The sequence below is a fragment of the Mchenga conophoros genome, linkage group LG3 (assembly GCF_057382185.1).
Source record: "Mchenga conophoros isolate Kocher_MC1m ecotype Shallow Benthic linkage group LG3, M_conophoros_male_GT1.1, whole genome shotgun sequence".
In the NCBI taxonomy this organism is placed as follows: Eukaryota; Metazoa; Chordata; class Actinopteri; order Cichliformes; family Cichlidae; genus Mchenga; species Mchenga conophoros.
In genome coordinates, this window is record NC_140528.1 from 67,726,640 (window position 1) to 67,749,787 (window position 23,148).

A 23,148-nucleotide genomic window follows, 5' to 3' on the forward strand; every position below is an offset into this window, starting at 1 on the left:
TTTGTGAGTTTTTGTGAAGCTGCTCATGCTTATATGTTGTCTGCTGCTAACAAATATACTTCTATATACTTAGTACTCTAACATATTAAGAGAGTTGATTTTAAAAGACGGGTCATTTGCAGCACTTGACAATAATAAGCTTTTCTGGTGATCAAACCAGCATTGATGGCTTTTCAGCTTATTAGACACGCCTAAATCAAAATTAATGCTGAGCAGTCCAAGCCTGCCTCCATAAGGTTACGGTGTTCTGCTTTAGTTCGGATTGGTTCAGTGGGGATCTGATGTTAGAGGCTCACAAAATCTCCACAAAGGCCTTTTAAGAAAAAGGAAAAACACCACAGTGTTAATGTTGGGGGTCATAAGCGAGAGTCCTCCTCGCCGTTATCGACCGGTTCCTCCTACCACATTGATTAGCCTATAGATTTGGTCCTTAGTCCAGTTTTTATTGTCAATTTCTCATCTCGTGCTGCTCTAAAATACCCAGCCCGCTTACTTCCAACCCATCTTGCATTTGTTAGTCTCATAAATCATGTAACAATACAATCGCTTCCTCCCACAGACTGAAGTCAAACTGAATCTCGAGGCCAGTGGAAGCGGTTCTGTTAATAATGTGGTTGCCAAACTTACTGGCCGTCTCTCTCACACACACACACACACACACACACACACACACACACTCACCCAGTGCAATTCCAATAAAAGTTTTCTGGCCACAGCTGCGCAAATCTGCTCAGCGGCTGTCACTCTGACGGCTTTTACATCTCCCAACACAAGCGGCACGACGAGAGACGAGATGAGGGGTGAGACGACGTTCCGCGATGATTAAAAAGCCTATTCATGCATTCTATTATGCTAAAACGAGGGGTGGGGCTGTCAATTTGGCTTCTTCGGAAAAGATGTAGTGCTCTCGAAATATGTCACACGCTTAAAAGTTTTTTTTTAATCCGTTTCCGTGCACGAGTTTGCGGGAAAACGCAGGTAAAATTGGACAGAAGCGATTTCCCGGGAGACATTTAATCACGTTCCTTCCGTGTCTTCCCACCGAAACTCTGGTAATAAAAAGCATTTCAAAAAGCCTATAAGTATAGCAGGACTTCTGGTTTATTTATCACTCTCCGTCTGTTTACCTGGATGCCAATATTTCCAGATTTTGTGCCTTCACACGTGGGCAGCAGGCCGCCATCTCCGTTCACATCTCTTTCATCTCTAACGGAAACATGTCAGCATACCAACAAACAGCCCCCACAGGACCGATACGACAACCAACAAAGATAATCAGAATCAAATATAAAACACAGCTCCAGTCACATAGAGAACTATTCACTCCACAAACACAGGACCCCTACCTCCGCCACGACGGTTGTATGTTCGCTGCTGTCAGATGCTTCAGAGGAGAGCGTTTGTGGGAAATTTGATGGACAGAAAAATAAGTGAGGGTGGGCTGTAATCACAAAAGCACAGACCTTATTCTAATATTTGCGTGATGATGATTAAGACGTTGCATATTTACACGAATCACTAAATATAAGCTGCTCACATTTGCTTTCCAAATGCCATCCAGCAACACCTACGCTTAATCTCCTGCACTCTTAACCATCGGGAGGTTTGAGCTCACCTCAACCTTCTTATAGCCGGTGGCCAGCCTAACTAAGAGGCGCAAAAAATAAATAAATTAAAAGAGCGATGTTAGCCAGATGATGTTCTTTGGGCAATGTTTCCTCGATTAGAGAAATGAATAGACTCAGAGCAACTGGTTCCCACAAGCGCAAGCGGTGTGTTTACACTTGCCGAGTCTGTGCTGTCAGGTTTATGAGTGGTTAAAATGCAAAACAGCTTGTATGCCCCGGGATATACAGTCTCTGAAACACTTTAATTCATCTCAAACTGCTTATGTTTTGCATAACTGTTTCTTTGCCGTCTGCAGACATTTCCACATTGATTGGGCCATGGGACGTCTAAAAAAGAAGCATATTCTTTGTCCTCACTCATAGCATACTAGTTCCCAAGCCAGGTATCCTGACTCCACAATCAAAAGGATAAAGACTGAGGAATCCCAAAGGCGAGATTAGCTGCAGGAATAATAATTTAATTTCAGATATTTTGCTTTGTGGTTCAAGTTTGAACCTCCCAGAAGAGGCAACTGCACACTTTCAGACAAGTTTTAGAAACTGAGGCACATCGGTGCATTCGGCTGGCCCACAATTGCTGCACCTCTGCAAGCAGCTTTGCAACCCAGCTCCTGGCTTTCATCCTGTTCCTCCTGCGTTTCATCCTGTCACATCCGTTGCTTCTCCTCTCCCCCCGCCTTCAGGCACGGAGGTATTTAGCTTACAAGAAGCAGACTTATTCTCATTCACAGCAGCGCGCGCAGGCCAGCTGGCATAAATGGATCCTTTGTTTACGACTCCACAGTACACCCACGTTGGTCAACAGGCCTTCTTTTGGGTTTTGCTTATTGGTTTGAGGAGCTTCCCAAGCTGCGCCCGCTCTCATTTAGCTCTCAAGCACTTCCATCTGTTGTGGACGCCATTAAGCAAACAAACCTCATCTCGCATTAGGAACGCTGGTCCCAGCGCAGAGTTCGACAGCCTCTTAATAAGAAGAAATGTGATTTTGTTTGAGGAAACTGGCATCCTCGGAGTGCACCGTGCAGAACCCTCTGCCATAAAATATACATCTTCCCCAGCCATTTTTGCTAAAAGCCCACTCCCTCTTCTGCTGCTGATCTTATTACCTCACACTTTTGACAGCTCTCGGTGGCTGAGCTGCAACATCTGAAACACTGTGCCCAAATTACCCCGGTGTGTCAGTGCTTGACAGGTTTTCCTCAAAGTCATCTTCTCTCTGCCTTCATTATTGACAGCTTTAGCCTTTAGAGTCGAGAGTTTAACCTCTTATCATTGCTAAAATAAGAAAGTAACCACGGCATTAAGAGAGCTAACATAAAAGTCAAAATCTCTGCTTAACCCCATCGCCCCTTAGGTGGCCACTTTGTGTTTAAATCACTGCAAGAAATGTATATTTGGGTATGCATTGGGTGCTAAACCTGAGCTTTCCAAAATGGGCCGGTATTCATCAAACATTCTTAGAGATTTACTACATATTCTTAATAAAACTGCCTGCAGCACAGAGCTTAACATATATTCATGTTAGAACTGTATCTATTTTTACCCTTGTTTTTTTTTTAGCCTGAGAGTGCTTCTGTTGGTGGGGTTTTTTGATTACAGGCCCTTTTTTTCCTGCTTTTCCTGCATAATCCCAAAGTCTAATAGTCCGACATTCAATACATTAAAAAACAGGAAAAAAAAAAGGCTTCTCCTGCTCTTGACCCGCCACGGGCAAACGCCTTCCAAGGGCATTAGAAAGCTGCTTAGCAGAAGCTGCTCCATCTCTTACGTAAGCAACGGCACCCCCACCACTCTAGTTTAGGGAAAGCGTGGGGAGAGGGAAAGCTATCAGAGAGAGGAACGGCAAAGACAAAGTTGGCATAAAAGAAAAAGCGAGAAGGAGGGCGAAAAGACACAAGAAAACTGTGAAACGGTTCCAGCCAAATCCAGTCCCACTGGAAGCTTTCTTCATCTAACCCAATAAGCCTTCGTAACTATTCCCCCAGCCAACTGCTTTCCCTCTTAACTTCATTTACGTGTCCTTGCCTGTTTTGGATCGACATTCCCCCTGACTGTTTTTGTTGTTTCTCCCCATCCCTCTGTACTCCGGTGAAGCGCGGCAGGTGACGGGGCAAATTTAATCAGTATATCCTCCCCCACGCACATGCACGCAGTGAACAGATATGACTAATGTCGTCATTTAGCTTTTAATTACAGTGCATCCTGCCCAATCACCTGCTGAAGCCCAGTAGGAACCTATCGTAATCAGGGGCGCTCATCTCACTTCATTCCTCTTCCCTCCGGTCTTTGTCAACACGCGGACGATTGCCGTCCCCCGCACACGGCCATGGGAAGTAGATTAGTGGCGCTGATACGCAGTGACTGATGATGCCAAATGATGAGTTTTACACTACAGGCCAACTCGACGGATGCTAATCATGTGTTCCCACTAACGAGTGGGATAGGGGGTTTTTTTCCAGTTTTTTTTCTTTTTTCAACTTATAGTCTTCTGGTAGTTGAGGAAAAGGTAAAGGGTCTTTCTCTAACGAAAGCCACAGTTATTTATGTTTATGCAAGCGGTGCCAAATTAATTTGTCTTTTTGTCATAAACTGTTTTTAAAAGATGGACTTGGACATTCGTGGTTAGCGTTTTTTAAGGAATTGTATTGTGATGAAGAGGGTTGGGTCTCAATCGCAGTCTGGTGGTCTCTGATATAATGCAGGTTTAAGGTACTTCCTTGTTGGCTTCAGATTTCCAACCCAGAATCTACATCCTTGTTTTATACCGGTGGTCCCAAAACCCCGGAGTCGTTTGGTACCGGGCTGCGAGAGTTGAAGCTCAGGTGTGAAATTTATGGTTTTCAGGGTTTTTATCGTTAACTCGGTTTCCCTGGGATGTTACTCTTGCAGCTCTTACAAATTAAACAAACACTGCACAATCATAGGGGGAAACTAGCTAACTTTTAAACCCCCTTTATTATGTCTGTTAATTTAAATAAGACCATCACTTACAAAATAGAGCATTGGAGTTTATAGACTTCTTTGCAAACGTTTCTCTTTTTAACCAGAAGATGTGCCCCCTGCTGGCCATTACATAGAAAGCATATTCAAGGCTACTAGCTTCAACATGGGAAGCAGTTTCCGTCTTTCATGTACAGTCTGTTTATTTACCATCTAGCTAAAACAAAAAAAGAAGATATTCTCTGGTTATAGCATCTTAAACTTGAGTGGTTAGAGCAACTGGCTTGTTTTCCAATGATAATATTTGCCTGCCTGAGGCTGTGGAAGAAATAAATATGCTGTTGACAGCTGTCGCCTTTCACAGTAATACAGCTGCTCACAGGTGCACAACAATCAAGCAGATGAGCTGAGGCGTAGTTCCAGCCCTCCTGCTGCTCTTACCAATAATGGGAGAAGCGAATATCTCCCAGACTGTCCCACACTCTCAATTTCTTTGCTGTCCAGTTATATAGGCCTGCCAGTCACTGCTGTTCTCTGCCAAGCTGCGGATGTGTCAGTCATTGTGCCAGGCTAAACTCATTTGAACTAGCAAGTGTGGTGAGCAGCAGAGCATGAAGGAAGACAGCAGCGATGCTGTATCACTTTGGCTTCATCTCAACCCTCTGAAAAACCTCCTTTTTGCCTCTTACGCTCAGCAAGCATGCAGTCAGTCTGGAAAAACAGCTAGTTACGAGCAGCAGAAGAGGGATGAATCATGGGATGATGCTCATACAATAAGGCTGCTGAAACGTGAGCTCCAAGTAGTAAAAGGCCATCATGTGTAGCCATCCATCCATCCATTATTCTTGAGCCTTCACAAGTCAGGCCCAATCCAGCGGGCTGATTTCAGGAAGATGGTAGTTGGTGAGCCCTGAACCAGCAGCATCGTGGTGGAGACACACACTCACATCTTTACAGGCGTTCCCTCAGCCTTCCCTCATCTACTGAGAAATCCTCCCTGCGGCGTGTTTATAGTTGGATTTGTCTCAACTGCCAAAACTTGTGACAAATGTGTTGAGGGAGGATGAGTGTGTGTGTGACTGGTGTAGTGGGTTTCATTGACAGCAAGCAGGTGTGTGTATGTGTGTGTTTAAAGAAAGTACTGGCTTTGCTTCAACTGATTTGCAGACTTTAAGCCCGCTGATCCCCTTTTGAGACGTTTTGCTTTGTTTAATTATACGTGGTCCCTTTTGTGAAATGACAAAACTTGGCATCAGTTTTCCTTAATTTTCCGTGAATACATTACTACTTTGGTTAAATGATTTCCTCTGTTTTATACGGCTAAGCTTATTATGCTTCAGTGTGTCCACAGAAACTGGCCATTCTGTAAGTTTTTAAATTATTGCCAAACAGAGTTTTCTGGGATCTGCAAATATTCTCCAGCTACAGCACGAAATCCATAGTTTTATTTTTTTAAAAGAAAAGGAGAACGCTTCAGTGAATTATTTATTCTTTTCTTATGGAGACTGATTATGAGATTAGTTTAAGTAAGCTATAGGATGTTAGATAATGATGACTGAGCTTAATGCCAGCCCGCCTCAGCTGATGGCTCGTTTACCACTGCAAGCTGCTTTGCAACCCACTCTGTTTGATGTGGCATCATAAGTGTTGCTGTTGTGTCCTGCTCTCTTCTGAAAGGTTTTCTATAAAAACTACACCCTTACTGCTTCCATAGGAATTAAGAAATACACTTAACTGATCATCAGTAATTGTGAGCACCTTTATTAAAGCATACATTTTGGCAGTCGGATGGTCTTCACACCTGTAGTTGGTTTACATTGGTCGAACTCGTGATGTTGATGCGTTTGTAAAGTTGTAGCTTTGGTTTAGTTTCTTTTGTTTGTGGGTGACAGAATAAATACAGGGAGAATTTACATTAATTTTATGGTTAGTTGCTGGCCCGTACTGACGATTTGTATACTCTGCACATCTATAGTACTCTGGTGCATCCCAGAAAGTGAAGCATACCTGTGTACGGTAGGTGTTTAGCTTAAATTTTCAGCATACACCTGGTAGTTGGCTCAAATCAAATTCACACCATAAACAGACTGCTCTAGAGCTCGGTACCGGGCCACTACCACCCCCTCTACAGAGTCTTTGTGTGATTGTTTTGGTCCACACCCAGGTGTAATTACTGTGTTCACAAAGGGAAATCAAACCTGACTTTGATTCAAACTGACTAAACTCTGCAGGTGTGAAAACACCCCAAGAAGAACTTGGCAGCACATTTTAGGTTTGCACATTTGCATCTAAACAAGCAACAAGACGTCTGAAACGACGTCCTTTAGAACGGACGAGACTAAAGTGAGGACGTTTGGCCGTAATGCACGGCGCCATATTTGTCGAAAGCCAGGAACAGCATTACAGAATAAACATGGTATACCAACTGTCAGCACAGTGGTGGAGGAGTGGGCTTGTTCTGCAGCCACAGGAACTCGGTACTATGCAGTCATTGAATTGACCATATACTCCTCTGTACACCAGTGTTTTCTAGAGTCAAATGTGAGGTCATCTGTCCCACAGCTAGAGCTGAAACTGGGTCATGCAACAGGACAACGAGCCCAAGCACAACAGCAAATCTGCAACAGAATGGCTGAAAAAGAAAGGAATCAAACTGCTGTCAAAGTCCAGACCTCAGCGTGACTGAAATGCAACTTCAATGAACTGAGGCAGCAGCGCTGTAAAGTGGGCTAAAAATCCTCCACAACCATGTGACACACTGATAAAATCATTGCTGCTGAAGGTGGTTCTACAAGCTATTGAGTCATGAGCCATGCTACAGTAACTGTAGCTCCAAAAGTAGCACCGAATTTAAATGAGTGCAGATGGGAATAATAATATATTTTGCCTAAACTGGTAATGAATTATAAAGTATTAAGCTGCTGCAAGGCACAATTTCCAGAACAATAATGATTCTGCATGTCTCTAATTTGTCTTTGTTCTTATTAAAACTGAGAATTGCTTGTTTGCGTGTTCAGGTGGTGGACCTGTACTGGGGGGTCGATCCAGAGGAGTGGGACAGTCCAGAGCTGCAGCGACTCAGAATGAAACTCCTGGAGGAATGTCTGAAGACCTCGGCTGGACCGTGCTTTGTCGTGAGTATCGTGCACTGCGTAGGTTATCCTTTTTAATGATCTGTTGACTTTGTGTTTACACGATAAGTACAAAAAATTCTGTGAAGAAAGCGTTTCCTTCTGCGACTGTTATTCGTTTCGTTACTTGCCTCTGATGTGGGATTAAAACTGGGCTGTTTTTGGGCTCACGTTCCTTTGAGTGAAATCGCATTTTACTTTTAGACCTGTCTTTGTGCTGAAACAAAGACTTTGACGAACCTTCGAAATCCTTTTGTGCAGCTTTTGTGTGGAGTGTGTGTGCAATCAATGTGTGTTTATTCTGTTTGACAGCAGACAATACGACAATACATGGGCCGCCTTTTTTCTGTTTTTCAGCGTGTACAGTTGTTAAAGGGGCCATCCTCCTTTCAGAGAATAGCATTCGAACAGTAACAAAAATAAAACTACCTCACCAAAGTAACAAAAATGCTCTGTCGCCTGTCAGCATGAATGATATGACAGTATTTCCTACAAATGGCGATTGTATTAGCGCTGGAAGCTCAATGCAAACTTAAAGATGCGCTTAAAGATGTGAAGACCTCTGGAAGGAGAGAGAATGGTGTGATACATCTTTACGCTTGACAGTTCAGTGATCTTTTTTTAGATAATTTTAGGGCACATAAAAAGGAAAAAAAAACCAGGCCCAAAGAGGAAAGGATGGAGACAGGACTGCACCGAGGAAAACGACAGGAAGAGAAATTGATGGTGAATTATTCAAATGGAACAGATCCATTTCTAGAGGTTGAAATTGAGGTGAGAGATCACAGGGAGACATAATGCATTATGCGTGTAGCAGGAGCGCTGGTCTCTAGAGGGAATAATCCCCATCCTCGGAATGACTTTTGTATTTCCTTCTTCTCCTATCGTCCACGCACTGCTGCCTACTGCTATTCTAATTCAGCTGTTGTCATCGCCGTCTGTCACAAACACATTTCACTACATCTCAGATTCATCGTACCTCGTATCCAGTGGAGTGAGGCTACTTATTTCGAGCACTTCCTCCAGCTGATTAAAACAAGACACCTAATGCCGCATGGGGAAATTTCATTCGCTGGACGGATACAGTATATTTAATAGTTCTTAATATGGCATCGAGACTCCTAACTCATCAGTTTTCTTGAACGTAAACCGACCTCAGCCCAGCTGAGTAAGTAAGTGAGAAACCAGAGTCAAGCTTTTGTTTGGAGCTGTAAAATGAAGCCTTTGCAGTTAAGGGTTGCAGTTCCTCAAAAGTCCACTAAGTGCACATCAGCCTTGAAGCATGAGTGCTATAACCATTGTAAGCGTTTTGAGTGGATATGCAACAGTTTGCAAGCTCAAAGATTTCTATGGAAGTGCACTTCTTGCGACATCTTTTCTCCCGGCACTCTGTCGCAGCATTTCCCAATGTTTCTGTGATATAGCGTCAGCCCAAGCAGGCTAAACTGGCCTAAAATGATCACATGCGATTTAAAAGGAAGTGGCACAACCTCCTCTTTGTGCCGCTGCCCGGTGTTTGTCGTAGTGTTGAACACGCCGCACTGATTTCATTCATTCCTGTCGCCTCTCCGCTCTCTGTCCCTGCTGCAATTTCACCAATTTAACCCCAACTGACCTCCGAGCAACACCACACTGCACACTCAGGGAAAGTAGACACAGGTACACACACACACACACACACACCCCTTTGTTCTGTCTCCAATCCACCTTTCTTCTTCTATCCTACTTTCCAGCGTACAAACAAACACCCTCACAGGACGTTGCAAACAGAGCACAGTGACCTGAGGGAGACTGAGAATCACCTCGGGTGTTTTCTAACTTTGGGTGATCGAGACTGCTCCACACACCCGTACACAAGCATGCACACATCCTCCCCCATCTGGCTGCTTAAATCTTTAATAGAATATTCTAGTCCTGCGCTCCCCGTGGTGAATGTATTTATGCCGAGGAGTCCGCAACACCTCCACAGGATTAAGTCCCATTCAGACTTGTCAAAGCCAGCTGCTGCGCTCCCTGCAGCGCGGCTCCCTGTCGTCGCCACGCAGGCCGTTCGGGCGGGATGGCGGCCCCGTTTCCAGGACTGGGGAGCTCAAAGTGGCGGCGGCGGGCCCTTTGATCTGGGACTTGGATCCTCATTTATGACAGTTCTGGGTTGTCTGAGCTGTCTCTGGAGTCCCGTTTATTTTTACAGGGCGGTAGACCTAGATATATATGTGAGGATGGGGAGCATGTCAACAGAATTTAAGGTCTTGTTGTTTCAACAACAAGGTAGGTCGTAGGTTTTAAGGATGTGAGGCTGTGTGAGGATTCCGTTTTCTCATTTTGCATCCTTTACGTTTATTTATCTTATTTGTTTTTGTATTTTACATCCTTGCAAACTCAGCTGCAGTCTCTCGTGGTTTCCAGACACAGTTATCTTCAGACCTTCTCAGGGGCTGTCCAAGTGTCACCCCAGCTAACACACATACACAAACACGTGGCAGTAAGAGGAGACTTCAAAGACAGACAGGTCTGCCGGGTATGCAGCCCACAATGACTGTCACAGAGCCCAGTGCATCGACCAGAGAGGAGGGATGGCCAGAAGAAAGGAAAGAGATGAAGGAATAAACTATGAAAAGCTACTTTTTTTCCTGCATGCAGACACTACAGAGGGAACAGAGGGAAAGGATTGACGTGTAGTGTAGGTGTGTTTCTTGCTGCTACAGAGGATCTGTGAAACAACAGGAAACCTTTTACACTTTGTTTGGTACGTACATGGCTCTCTACATATGCTTCCATGCTGTGCTGTACTCAGATTCTAACTCACAGCTTTAACACCTTGTCTAACATATCTCGCTTCTAATAACTGAAACAAAAACGTTCATTTTCTCTCTTGCCACAAGGGGTCGCCACAGCGGGTAGCGCTGCATGGTTTGTTTGGCAGCTTTAAAGCCATTCCTGACTGATCTGTGCCCAGTGAATGCAGTAACCACGACACCATTGCATGCACTAACTAAACTACTGCAATATTGTGCTACTGAGATGGCCACATGTTCACATTCAAATCACAGCAACGGTTGCCTCAAGGTGCTTTATACTATAAGGTAAAGATCCACGTTTGTTCTCTTACTTCTCTCTTCTCTAAAGTTACCTGCAAGCTCGTGTGCATTCGATAATCAGACAATCCTCTCACCTTCTTGGCAAAGTTGAAGTGATTACAGATGAGACCTTTGATTGACATGTAACACCTTGGTAAACACAGTAAAGGCGATCAGAGCTGGGAACCATCAGCAATAAAGGGATGAGTGAATTGTTTCCTGTGCAGATGCCTCGAGCCGTTCCTCTCTCGAGCTACATAAGTTTAACACGTTTCTGTTGCTAGCATCCAATAAGAGCATGATATAAGTTATAGATCATGGTTGGGCAATATGTGAAGTTTTCAGCAGATCAAGCCACAACCTTACAGAGTTCTGCAGTCAAGTTTCAGCTTAGTTCAATTTTAGTGCTGTAGTGAAACACAAGAATAATTGGCTCAAGGTATTTTACATTGTAAGGTGAAGACCCTATAGTAATACAGAAATGGTTGGACGTGCGGGTTACAAGTTAATTGTTAACCAAATAGAACAACCCCAACCAACCTCCCTGAGCCTGGCTCTGCTGGAGGTTTCTTCCTGTTAAAAGGATCCCACTATCGCCAAAGTACGGAGCCCCGCAAAGGACATTGGAGAAAAAAAATAAAGATGAACTTCTGTGAGATCTCGCTAAAGTTTTGCGAGTTCCTGAGCTACTTTTGCGAGATCTCGCAAAATAGGCTGCTCCTTCGCAGGTCGCATTTGAAGGTCGATTACGTCACAGCCGGGCGACAAAGGCTGTTCCAATTCGAATGCCACTCCAAATGCGTCCGTCATTAACCCCGAATTTGATGGATGGGTTGGGTGTATCCTTTGTTCTCCAACCTATCCCATAATTCATAGCGTGGCCCAGCCAATTCCAGTTTCCAACAATGGCGGCAGCTACTTAGAGTAAGAAAGAGTAATCTTAAAACTATCTTGCAAAAGTTCATGTTCATTTTTTTTTCTCCCATGTCCCTTGTGGGGCTCAAAGAAGGTCGTCTCATTGTTGAGGTTTTCTCTGTATTATTGTAGGGTCTTTATTTTATATTATAAAGTACCTTGAGGCAACTGTTTGAATTGAATAGAAGTCTCAGTGACAGTAAATCAGCAAAATAAAATTGGAAAATAAAAAATCTGTTAATAAAAAAAAATCTTGTCCTACTATAAGAAAAGTAAAGAACTGGAGAACACTCACACAAAACAAAACACATCAAAATTCAGCAAACTAACAATGATGTTGCTTATATAAAATAATTTGCAAAGCAAATAAAGAAAACAAAGAGAAACTACTACGGCAGTGTGAGCTTTCCTTCTGCAGGAATTCTTCTCTTTCATAACAGTAGTTTGATTTCCATTTAAGAAGCAAAATGAAGGTGGGCTGAGAGCTTCGGTCTGGCATCACAGCTTTCAATGATGAGGTGCAGGTGTCCCAGCTGCAGCACACACAAGCAGGCTGTTTTTAATTAGGATGACATGCCTCCTCATTTCCTGCCTTTCTATCATCTTAGCCCCTCCCACCATCAGCTTTAAGTAACGTCAGCAAAGCTGCATCACCTGTCACACACAAGCATCACCTGTTTATAACACAGACTGATAGATGTCAGTGACTTTGTTTCTCAGCTGCTTCTTCAGATCGTGGCGTGATGTTGCTTTTTGGGATCTTTCAGCCTGCTTCACGTCATCACACAGGCTTTGTTGAGGTGATTCAGCAGGTTTGCTGTAATCAGGCCTGTGTGTGTCAAAAAAATGCAGCTAATCACAGTTAATTCATGATTTAACAAGGGCGGGCAGTTACTTCCACACATGGCCAGGTACGCTTGGATCTCTTTTTCTTTTAAAAAATGAAGACATGATTTTAAAAACTGCATTTTGTATTTACAATGTGTTTGATGATCTGAAACATGTCAGTGTGACAAATACGTTTTTCACAGCGCTGCAAGTGTTAGCGAGAGAAACACCAGAGGCACGGCAAGAATGTGCGACCATCTAGATTTGGAGTCGCCTCACTTCATAAGACAGGCTCGACTGTTATATAACCAGCTTTGTTATTGGATGTGTCAGTCTTTCTTTATGAGTAACAGCCACATGCAGCGAGCGTCACTCAAAATGCACAACTCAACACAAGACAGGTGCCAGTGCGGGGCTGTGAAACAGACACACACACACCTGGCTACGAGGGGCTTTTCTCTAACCTGTCGATGCAATAAAGCTGGTCTCCATGGCGATGGTAGGGGTTGGCATGGTGATGGTGTCACTGACCCGGAGATTAAGCATGACAATGAGCCATGACTTTTTTTTTTTCCTTTTCCTTTTCCTTTTTCTTTTCTTGTCCTTCGCTCTCCAGTGGTCTCAGATTTCCCCCCGTTACAAAAAAACTAAACTAAACTAAAACTTGACGATCGCCTCAAGGAAACGTATCAGCAAACTGTTCTGGCTCTGCTTCCCCAGCTTTACTGGATGTAAGAGGATAGTTGAGGATACTGTAGCTCGTGTTTGTTTCCCACTGCTTCTCCTCCATTCAGTTAACATGATGTAAGCGCTAATACGATATCCCAGACCTCTTTTCTTCAATGATACTGGAAATTATGTCTTCATGCTTGTGGAAAGATTGCTCCGATTCAAGCGTAGCTTCTTGGACAGTGTGAAGTGTTTATGCAAATCCATCCGACGCGCTTATTCTAAGCAAGTTTTGGCCACAGAGTGTTTGTACTGAGGGTCAGGATGCATACTGGTATTAAACCTACCCAGCTCTTGACTGCACTGATAAGCTGCTCCTCACAGCTTCAGAAAATCAAATGCTTTTCAAGTGGTGGGAACATTTCTTGACCTTTTATTTCTTTATCTTAACCTTCAACTCAAAATCCAGATCATCTACTGTTATTTTAGTCCATCTGGATATATTTTCTTACTCTCCTGAACGCATTTGTTCCCACTCAGCTGCAAATCTTAAAAAAAAAATCATGCCACAGAAAGGCTCATGAATTTCAAATGGGTGCTGCAGTTTTTTTTATACAATGCATTACTCATGCAGGAGTAATTAGGATATATTTTGGGGGCTTCTTAAAGCAGCAGGAAAACATGTGGGACTGAAATATTGTTCCAGTGTTCATTTAAAGAAGACCTCCCATGTGCAAAGCTCAGCCTTCAGACAGCTTTAGATGCTGAGTTTGAGGCAGTTTTCTTCACTCGTTGCCTGTTTGATGTCAAAGGAAGTAAATACCCTAAATACACAGAGACACACAGGTTGCAAAGAAGCTCCGCCCTCCTGTTGCTCATACTATCCAGTCGTTAAGTGATGACGTGACGAATCCTACTTCCGGGCCTAAAGTAGTCTGCGTTTAATATGGCTTTTGTGTTGTTAACATGTTTAATGTTATGTATTTTCTTCTATTTAATCTCAAAAAGCTCCTAAAACAGTCAGTGATCACTGTTGACCTCCCTCGGCTTTTATTACCGCTAATCATTTATTTAAGCTCAGTTTTTAAAACCTTAGGATGTAACTACAGCCCAGCCCATGCAGCAGTATATGAATGACTAACCTTGTATTGTGGATGGATTATCTCAGTTGTTCTCCTGGCTGAAGTTTGGTCCTTTTACAGCATCCTGCCATGCAATTACATTTGTTCCTGACCACCGACAACACTCACGTTAACTTTTATCGAGTGGAAAAAAAGTTAGCTTGTTTATATTATGTTAACATAGCTGTGTCGCTAGCGGTCACGTAGCACATCATTATATACCAGCTAGCCAAACTTCAGTAACCCTACAAACGTCACTGCTGTTTAGTTTTCTGTCTTCATTTATGCTGGAAGTGATAACAGAGCTGTACGTTTTAATTTGTTTCCAAAACCCCGCAGTCAGGACATGCTATATTGTATTTAGATAGAAGCTAGCGAGCTAACTTCCTGCTAACTTCTAACTCAGTTAAATGTCATAAATTCCGTTTTAATCGATGCCTGGATGTTAAACTCAATTGTTACACCTGGTAGAGCAGAACGCTGATCATTTTATTAAAGATGAAAGACTTTAGACAGTTTTTCAACTCTCAGTAATGCCATAGTGATCGTTTGATATATGGACCTGCAGCGGAGTTTAGGCCCAGACACGGCTAGTGACGTCAGACTTAACGACCGGATAGGCTGTCACCAGGCCATTAATGAAGTCATATTTTTGAAGCCTCATTAGATGAGATTAGTTTTTTCTTCTTGGCATATCAAAATTGTAACAAGTGAGGGGGTGCATCTGAATTTGAACCCACCCACTCATTCGCTAATGACTTGTTAATCAAATCATTAGCCAATGAGCAAATCCTGGACAACCCTCCTTTCTGACACTCAGAATGACCCAAATTCACAAAATGGATCATAAACTCTGCAGGAAGTGTTCACAGAGTCAGCAGGCCGTTTCCCCAGACCAGTGAAACCCAAAGTGTGGGCCCGGGCCCCTGGTGGGCTGCAAAGGTACTGCAGGGGTGTGAATTAAGTGAATTTAAAAAAAGGCAGGTTCAAGGCACTTATGCATTTGGATTCACTTACCATATTTCATATTATATACTAGCGTATCATACATGTACTTTGAAATCTGCATTTAAAAGTTTCGCTTTTAGCAGTATTGCTTTTTTTTAAAGCCACAAGTTACCGTACATGGATGAGAGAGTTGAGTGCCCTAATCAGCTGGTGCTGTTTAGCTGGGTTATCAAACTGGATTTATAAACTGCATATGTGCAATGCACAGAGATACATATCAGATTAGTGCTAAGCAACTAATAAAAATCCAAGAATTTCACTCCCCCATATAAAGCACAAACATGTTGGGTGGACGCAACATCATAACATTCGTTAGATAATACGTTAATTGTGCTCCAAATATAACAAACAGCATAATCACATTGAAGAAGTCCAATCCAAGTCGTGGATGAGTCTCAGCTGCCTGTGTTAGAAGACCTATCAGTCACTCAGTAATGGATCGATGGGCTATAAAAAAAAATTTTCACCCCACTCCAGGAAGCCAAAACTAATTTTAGGCCCCAAACATGCTTTTTCATGCTGTAACACAGGAGTCCTTTTGGAGCCAGTCTCAAGTAGATCCTAGAAAATATGCTGTTTTTGCACTTCTGCATTGGCGTCATGTATAAGCTCTAAAGGCTGGTTTATTCTATCTATTTAGGACAGCCAGTCAGAAGAAGTAAATGGACAGTAGATGAATCAGAGGAGAACGTGACTGCACCAAGAAACAGTATGACATGGATAAAGAATACACAAATCAGTTCAGATTTGAACAGTTTTTTAACCATTCTGTTCTAGTGAAGTCAAAATGATGGTGAAAAACTAATTTCTTGCAAAATTACCATGACGATTGGCACATACTACATGCTGATAGGCTCCAGTTTGCACATAGTGAGATGTAACACAGCTCTGTGTCAGAAAAAAACGTTTTTTTCTCTCATCATCTGCTTCTGTTCAGAGCCATATTTCCCTCTGCTGTGCAAAAGCTTATGCAGCAAATACCCGAACAGTTGACTGTGTGTTTCATTGATTAATTGACCGTGTGAGTGATTGATTTGCTAATTCATACTGTAGCTGTGCACAAAATCTTTGCTGCCTCTCTCAGCTGGCTCATCAGATAAAGTGCACTTAGTCAGAGTATATAGCCCCTTACCATCACCCCCCCCCCCCCCCCCCCCCTTTCAAGGATAAAAAAAACAGAGTAGAGAAAGCGGGAGGGAGGCAGAGTTGGCACTGCCATTTGGCCACTGTGTGCTTTGCTATTGCCACTTTGGCTTCATGTGTTTTCTGCACAACCTAAAGTGTATTAAGAAGTAACTTCTCTCAAAAGACTAGCATATGGAGTGACACACTCACACACACAAGAAGGAAGTTGTCAGCTTCCAGGCAGTAATCCACCATTGCGTATCTGCTCTCCGGCTAAGACACGGGTGTTAAAGCCACCCGGACAATATTTGCAATTTATTTGTTTCTTCATTTACAGTTTGACTTCAGTAAGCTAAGTAGGTGACAGAAGTGACAGACGGGTGGATTGGTGTGAGTGTCTGTGTCTGTGTAGGCATCTGAACACCTGATTTTGTAATTTTGATAGGAAGCATCAGATGGTTTTATCTTAATCCCCATCTCTACACACACACACACACACACACACACACGTGCATGCACACAGCTACTCCATTCGCCCTACATCACTGGGATGCAAGCTGACAGAGACTTTGTCAGCAACTTGGAGAGTGACTGTTCTCTCCTCTCTCTACCTCTCTCTCTCACACACACATGCACGCGCACACACACACTCAGTATTACTATAGCTCAGCCCAGTGCCTCCATCCTCTCCGACACATCACTGCAGTGCCGTGAGTCACAGAAGGTCATCTGAGGTAGGCAGATGAGTTGACCTGCAGGGCATTTCAGTGTTCACAGGTTCCTGGAAGATCTAAGCTGCACCTAAACATTGATTCTGAAATAGGTTGATCTTACATAACGTAAAAAAATGGCTGGATCAAAATGGTCACTGCCCACCTGAGTGTCCCCAATGTGGATAACTGCTGAACTCTGTGGCTTTCTCCATGTGCCTGAGCAGCGTGTATGGTGCTGTAGCAAGAGGTGAGTTCAATATAGAGTTTGGAGGAGTGGAAGAACATCTGTGTTTCTTTTGGCTCTGAAGAAAGCCATCAGCTAGCTTAACTACAAAGACCAATGGCCATTCATTCTAAGATCAATTATTATTATTATTATTATTATTATTATTATTATTATTATAGTTCATTAGAGCACATCCACTGTATTCTACTCTGTTGTACTTGCTGCTACAATAGAGCCAGGCTACTTTAAACTCAATCTGATATACAAGAATAGGCAGTGCTATCCAGTTTTTAAAATATGTTTGAAAATACAAATGCTGAAATACAAATTTAACCTCCAGATTTAATTAGATTGTCCAGTTATTAAAGCAAATAGACTCACTGCACGAGAAAAACAAATTCTCACAGATTCTCACAGCTTATGTCAGTCAGACACATAGAGTTACATTTATAAAATCTTCAAGGGACCCCAACAAGATCACTTTAAAAAGGAAAACGTGATCATCAGTTGGTTTGAGTGTTGTTTTAGTTCTGTACAAGCCCACTGGACACTTTCTCCTGAGAAAAAGGAAAAACTTTAGGCACCTTATTAGGTACACCTGTTCAACTGCTCATTGGAATAAATACCTAATGAACCAATCACATAACATCTCAGTGCATTTCGACATGTAGACATGGTCAAGACGACCTGCTGCAGTTCAAACTGAGCATCAGAATGTGGCATGGTTGTTAGTCTGAGTATTTCATAAACTCCTGATCTGCTGAAATTGTCCCTCACGACCATCTCTATGGTTTAAAGAAAAAGGTCTGAAAGTGACCAGAATGCTTCATACTGACAGGAAAGAAAGAGTAACCTAAATGCAGAAGCGCGTCTCTGGACAAACATTGAACCTTAAAGCAGAAGACCGCTCCGAGTGCGACTGCTGTCAGCTAACAAACAGGACGCTAAGGCCTCAGCTTTGGTGGGCTCACAGGACATTGTTTGATCTGATGAGTCTTGATTTGTGTTGCGACATTCAAATTTTAGGATCAGAATTTGGTGTAAACAACAGGTGTTGTGGTGTAATGGTGTGTGTGTTGGGGGGATTTATTGGCACCCTTTGGGCCCCTTAGTATCAGCAGAGCATCATTTAAACACCTAAATACCGTTGCTAACCATGTCCATCCTTTCCGATCGCTGCTTCGATCAGGATAAGAAACACATGTCAACATGAACCTGGAATCTGGGACGTTTGGAACACCTCGTTGAACCATAAAGAATCAAAACAGCTCTGAAGGCGCAAACTTGGGTCCAACCCAGTGTTCCTAACGAAGAGGTCAAAGGGCAGTGAAAATCTTTCCAAAAGGCACCAACACCAGAGCACAGATCCAGTTTGGTGGCTGAAGGTTTGCACACTTACTTCCTTCACATGTATCTTCATGCTGTCCCAGTAGCTCAGTCTCAGATGTTGCTGCTTGTACAGAACACAAAACCTGTGTTATCACATTGATCTCAGTGAGGTTTCAGGTTGTTTGTTGGTTTAAGTAACAAAAGGAAATGCGATATTTTTGTCTTTGTTTTTGGAGTGCAAATGTTAAAAAAGACAAGAAACCACATGGTTTTCTTCATTCTCTCTTATTTGGAGCACTCTGAGCCAAACAGTTCATTCGTTACTTGAAACATTTTGGGCTTGGATCCAGCTCATGACACAACTGAAGATAGCGAGCAGCCTGCCCTACTTTTCTGTGAAACTCTTTATTTTGGCAGGAAGAGCAGGCGGGGAGTCGCGCACAGGGGGAATCCCAGCCTTCTCCTGACATTTCTTGCTTGTATTGTGTCTGTCTTTTAAATTTGCCTGGCACTTATTTTGCTCTCACATTGGCATTCTTGTTTTAATGGGCTTCTTGCTTTATTGGAAATAAAGTCACAGTAGCGCTAAGCCTGTTGTTTCATAAAAGCCCTTAGCTTTGCTTTTTGTTGCCAGAGCACCATCTTTAATATGCTGTTGCACTCAAACACGGCACACCTCCTCCTCCGAAGCAACTGACACAACCATCTTGTACGTTCAAACGAACGCTCGCTACATGGACACAAAACTGGTTGAATGTAAATGAATCTCACTCAGGCGACAGTAGGCCGTCCTACGGACACATGCCGTCATCTGATCGTTCTCTGCATCTTCTCCCACTGCGACTGCCAAGAGAACAAGAAGTCCAGCGTGGAACGGCTTTGAATCGTCATTGAAGAGGGGGGCGTACTGTCGCCTTGGCTTTCCCGCTCATCGGAGCTCGCCGTCATTTGGCTTGTAGCTCGCACGGTTTGTGTCATGACACGTGGAGTAAAGATCAGCTGGTTTTACAAAGGAGGTCTTCTAGTATCTTATTTATTTTTGCTCTCATTGTCCTCAGATGAGGCTGATAGAGAGCAGCGAGAAAGGCGCCAGAAAATGGCCCAGATGATTTCTAGTGGTATTGAATGTGCTGTCACTCCAAAGCTGACGGGAAGCTCGACGGCTCACTGGAACTCTTGGCAGATATGCCACGCGGAGTTCGAGATAATAGCGGGATGAAGAGGCTGTGATTTGATTCGATGCTGCCTAATTATTCGTCCACTCTTTGCAGTGTTCTTGCATCTGACTTGGAAGATTGTGGATGAGATTGTGGGTATTGGCTTGGCATATGATGGTGATGATAATAACCTTTACTTATAGCACACAAATTCAATTTCACAATCCTAACTTCCACTTCCCTTTAATTAGTGCATTCAGTTCCTTTCCTTCAAAACAGCCCCGTCTGCTCTATATGAAAAGCAAATCTGCTTATTTTCCCTAATACTGCTTATTACTGGGAATTAGAAAATTTGGACCATGTCTGTGCATTTTACAGCCACTTGTCATTCAAATGTTTTTGTGCACCAGCAGAACAAATCTGTTTTTTGAGATTGTCGCTTATGTTTAAGGGTGCACTCTGCTTTATTTGAATATATATATATATATATATTAGGGGTGCAACGATATTCGTATCGATATTGAACCGTTCGATACAGTGCTTTCGGTTCGGTACGCATATGTATCGAACAATACAACATTTGTAATTTATTTTATCAACTTTCCTTCTGACGATGCTGTCTGTGTTGAGCGCTCAGTGAATCTGCGTTCGACTACTCCGCCTAGGCTGCACTGTCGAGCGCAGATCCACTGAGCGCTCAACACAGACAGCATCGTCAGGAGGAAGAGCGCAGGGCAAGCTAGCGAGACAGAAGTTAAGCTCTCCTTGCAAGATGGACCTCCCCCACCCTCATTCAGATCTGGCGTTTGGAATTATTTTGGTTTTCATGTGACGTATGACCCTGAAGGTAAGCGAGTCATGGACTAAAGTAAAACAGTATGTTGGATGTGCCATGCAATGCTTAATTACATGGGTGGGAACTAGTGTGTTAGCGCAGTTAGCTCGTTAACGTGTTGGCCGTCTAGCCCCATGCACGGGGCGATCGGCGGTAGCTCGTTAACGGAGATTTGCCGTGTTGTGGCGTTAAGGTCATTTCAACGAGATTAACCTGAAAGCACTAGTGGGAACACAACGAATATGACTGCACATTTACGCCGACATCATCCTAGTGCAAAGACAAAAACAACAAGCATGCTACTAACTTTAGCCGAGTCATTTAGACAGCTGTTAGCACGTGATTCTCCTTATGCTGCTGAGAATATAGCCCAGAAGAAGCGGATAGTATAGCTTTTATTTTGGAAAGAGACATTTCTCTGTAATAAACTCTTTTCCAAAGATGAGTGATTCCTCAATCAGATACAGGGCTTGCAATATCGCTAGCCCGACGTCCCGGAGCTAGCGATTTTTTCAGTCGGGCTACCAAAATCTATCTCTTCCCTGCCCGTCGGGCTATTGTAGGAAAAATATATGTCAATGCTTTTGCATTCTTTCAGAAATGTAGCTGGGTAATTATGTCATTGGCATCGGTGAGCCACTGTCAATATGTGACATATTGAAGTCGCGTTTGAATTTGCGCTTGTTTTTTTGCTTTCACTTTGCAATGACAGCACTGATCTGTGAGTGATGATAATTTGTGCACCAATTCCTCTGACATCGTCTTATTAATCGTTAGCTTACTATGCAAACATGACAAGTGAAATCTCCCGCAGCAAGCTTAAACATGTGAGAGGTTGATCGCGCAGAGAATCGCTGAGCTTATGTGAGTCCGTGTGTAAAAGTAGCAGTATATATATTTCAGTTCTGCTGAGCCAAATAAGACAGGTCAGGGTGAAGAAGTGACAGCCAAAGAAAAGCTTACCACAAAACGGAGAAGTTATGACAAATCAGACTATAAGGCAAAAAGAAAGTGCAGCTTTATGGTTTCATGGACAAAAGAATTTCTGTGGCTGCAATATGACGAGCTAAATAACCAGGGCTGCACATAAGTGGTCCGCAGGTGCGCATTCGCTGTCAAAATAAAAAACGCGCACAAGGGTTAGGGTTAAATTTAAAAACTGTACTTTTGAGTTAAAATATATATTTATAATTTTAATAAATGACAAATTAAAAAGGCATGAACATTTTTTTTGTATCGAAAAAATATCGAACCGTGACACCAAAGTATCGAACCGAACCGAACCGTGAATTTTGTGTATCGTTGCACCCCTAATATCTATATATGTATATATGCTTGACTTTGATCACCCTCATGGTTACAGGTGGGCTGGAGCCTATTCCAGCTGCATGGAGACAGCAGGAGATGGGGTACAGCCTGTGACAGGACTAGAAGATAGAGACAAAGAGACAGACAACCATTCAGATATACGGGGAATTTAGAATAACTTGTTCTCATTAACTGCATCTCTTTGGATTCTGAAAGGAAACCTGAATACTTAAGGTGGTAAAACCACACAAACGCAGTCCAGCCAGATGGTGGATTTAAACCCAGACCATTCCCTGCTGTAAGGCAACAGCGCTAACCTCTGAAAATGTTCCCTTTTTAAGTCATTTTAATTGTTACTGTATTGAAAGCACATGTCAGAAGCAAGATTCAGGAAAAATCAGAACAGGTATTATAATAAAAACATCTACCTCAACATGCCTTATACACTGAGTTTCGAGCAACAAGGGCCGAGTTGGCAGCTGCTTTTTTGCATGAAGCTGAAGCCTAAATCAGATGCCTCTGCAAACTCCTGAAAAATAGTCCTGTGTAATATGGCAGCTTCATGCCTTATTTCCCTCTTCAAATGACATACATTCAGGTGTATATATTTCCATAATATATAAGAATGTTTGCATGTTAGCCACCGGGTTGGTTTCAGTTTGAAAGCAGGATGCAGACAGGTCTGTGTTTGTGCCTGCAGGAGAGTCGGAGCACTTTCGTTTTCATGCTTGCGTGCAGAAACCTGCCTGTGGACACGTACAATACTGGCTACCAGGCACCAAAATAATTTGAAGTGTATTTTTCTCATGTCATCGTGTTAGCATAGGTTTAGGAAATATTAAAAATACTGCAACGGTATTCATTGTGTACTGCCCACCCACTGCAATACAGATCAATCCCACTGGTTGCCTGTCTGCACCTCTGCATACAGCATGAAGAGAAAATAATGCATACCTGCCGGCCACTTCATTAGTAACATGTTGCTAGTGCTTGGTTGGCATAACAAGTAAAAAAAAGTCTTTTTGTTTGAGTAAAAAGACAAAAATTTGATTGAGTTGTCACGAAAAAAAGTTTCTGAGCTCTGTGGGTAAAAGCGTATACTGCTTATCCACCTCATGGTGTAATCATCAGTCAACCT

General features: G+C 42.9%; 1 protein-coding gene across 4 annotated transcripts in view; it reads left to right on the plus strand.

The window, feature by feature from the left end:
- The window catches only part of nwd2 (NACHT and WD repeat domain containing 2), a 61,273-nt gene that overhangs the window by 18,441 nt on the left and 19,684 nt on the right, over positions 1-23,148 (plus strand). For all 4 annotated transcript variants that reach the window (XM_085266831.1, XM_085266833.1, XM_085266832.1 and 1 more), the window contains one exon: positions 7,586-7,702. In XM_085266831.1, coding sequence (XP_085122957.1) covers positions 7,586-7,702 — 117 coding nt within the window. The remainder of the gene's footprint in view (positions 1-7,585; positions 7,703-23,148) is intronic.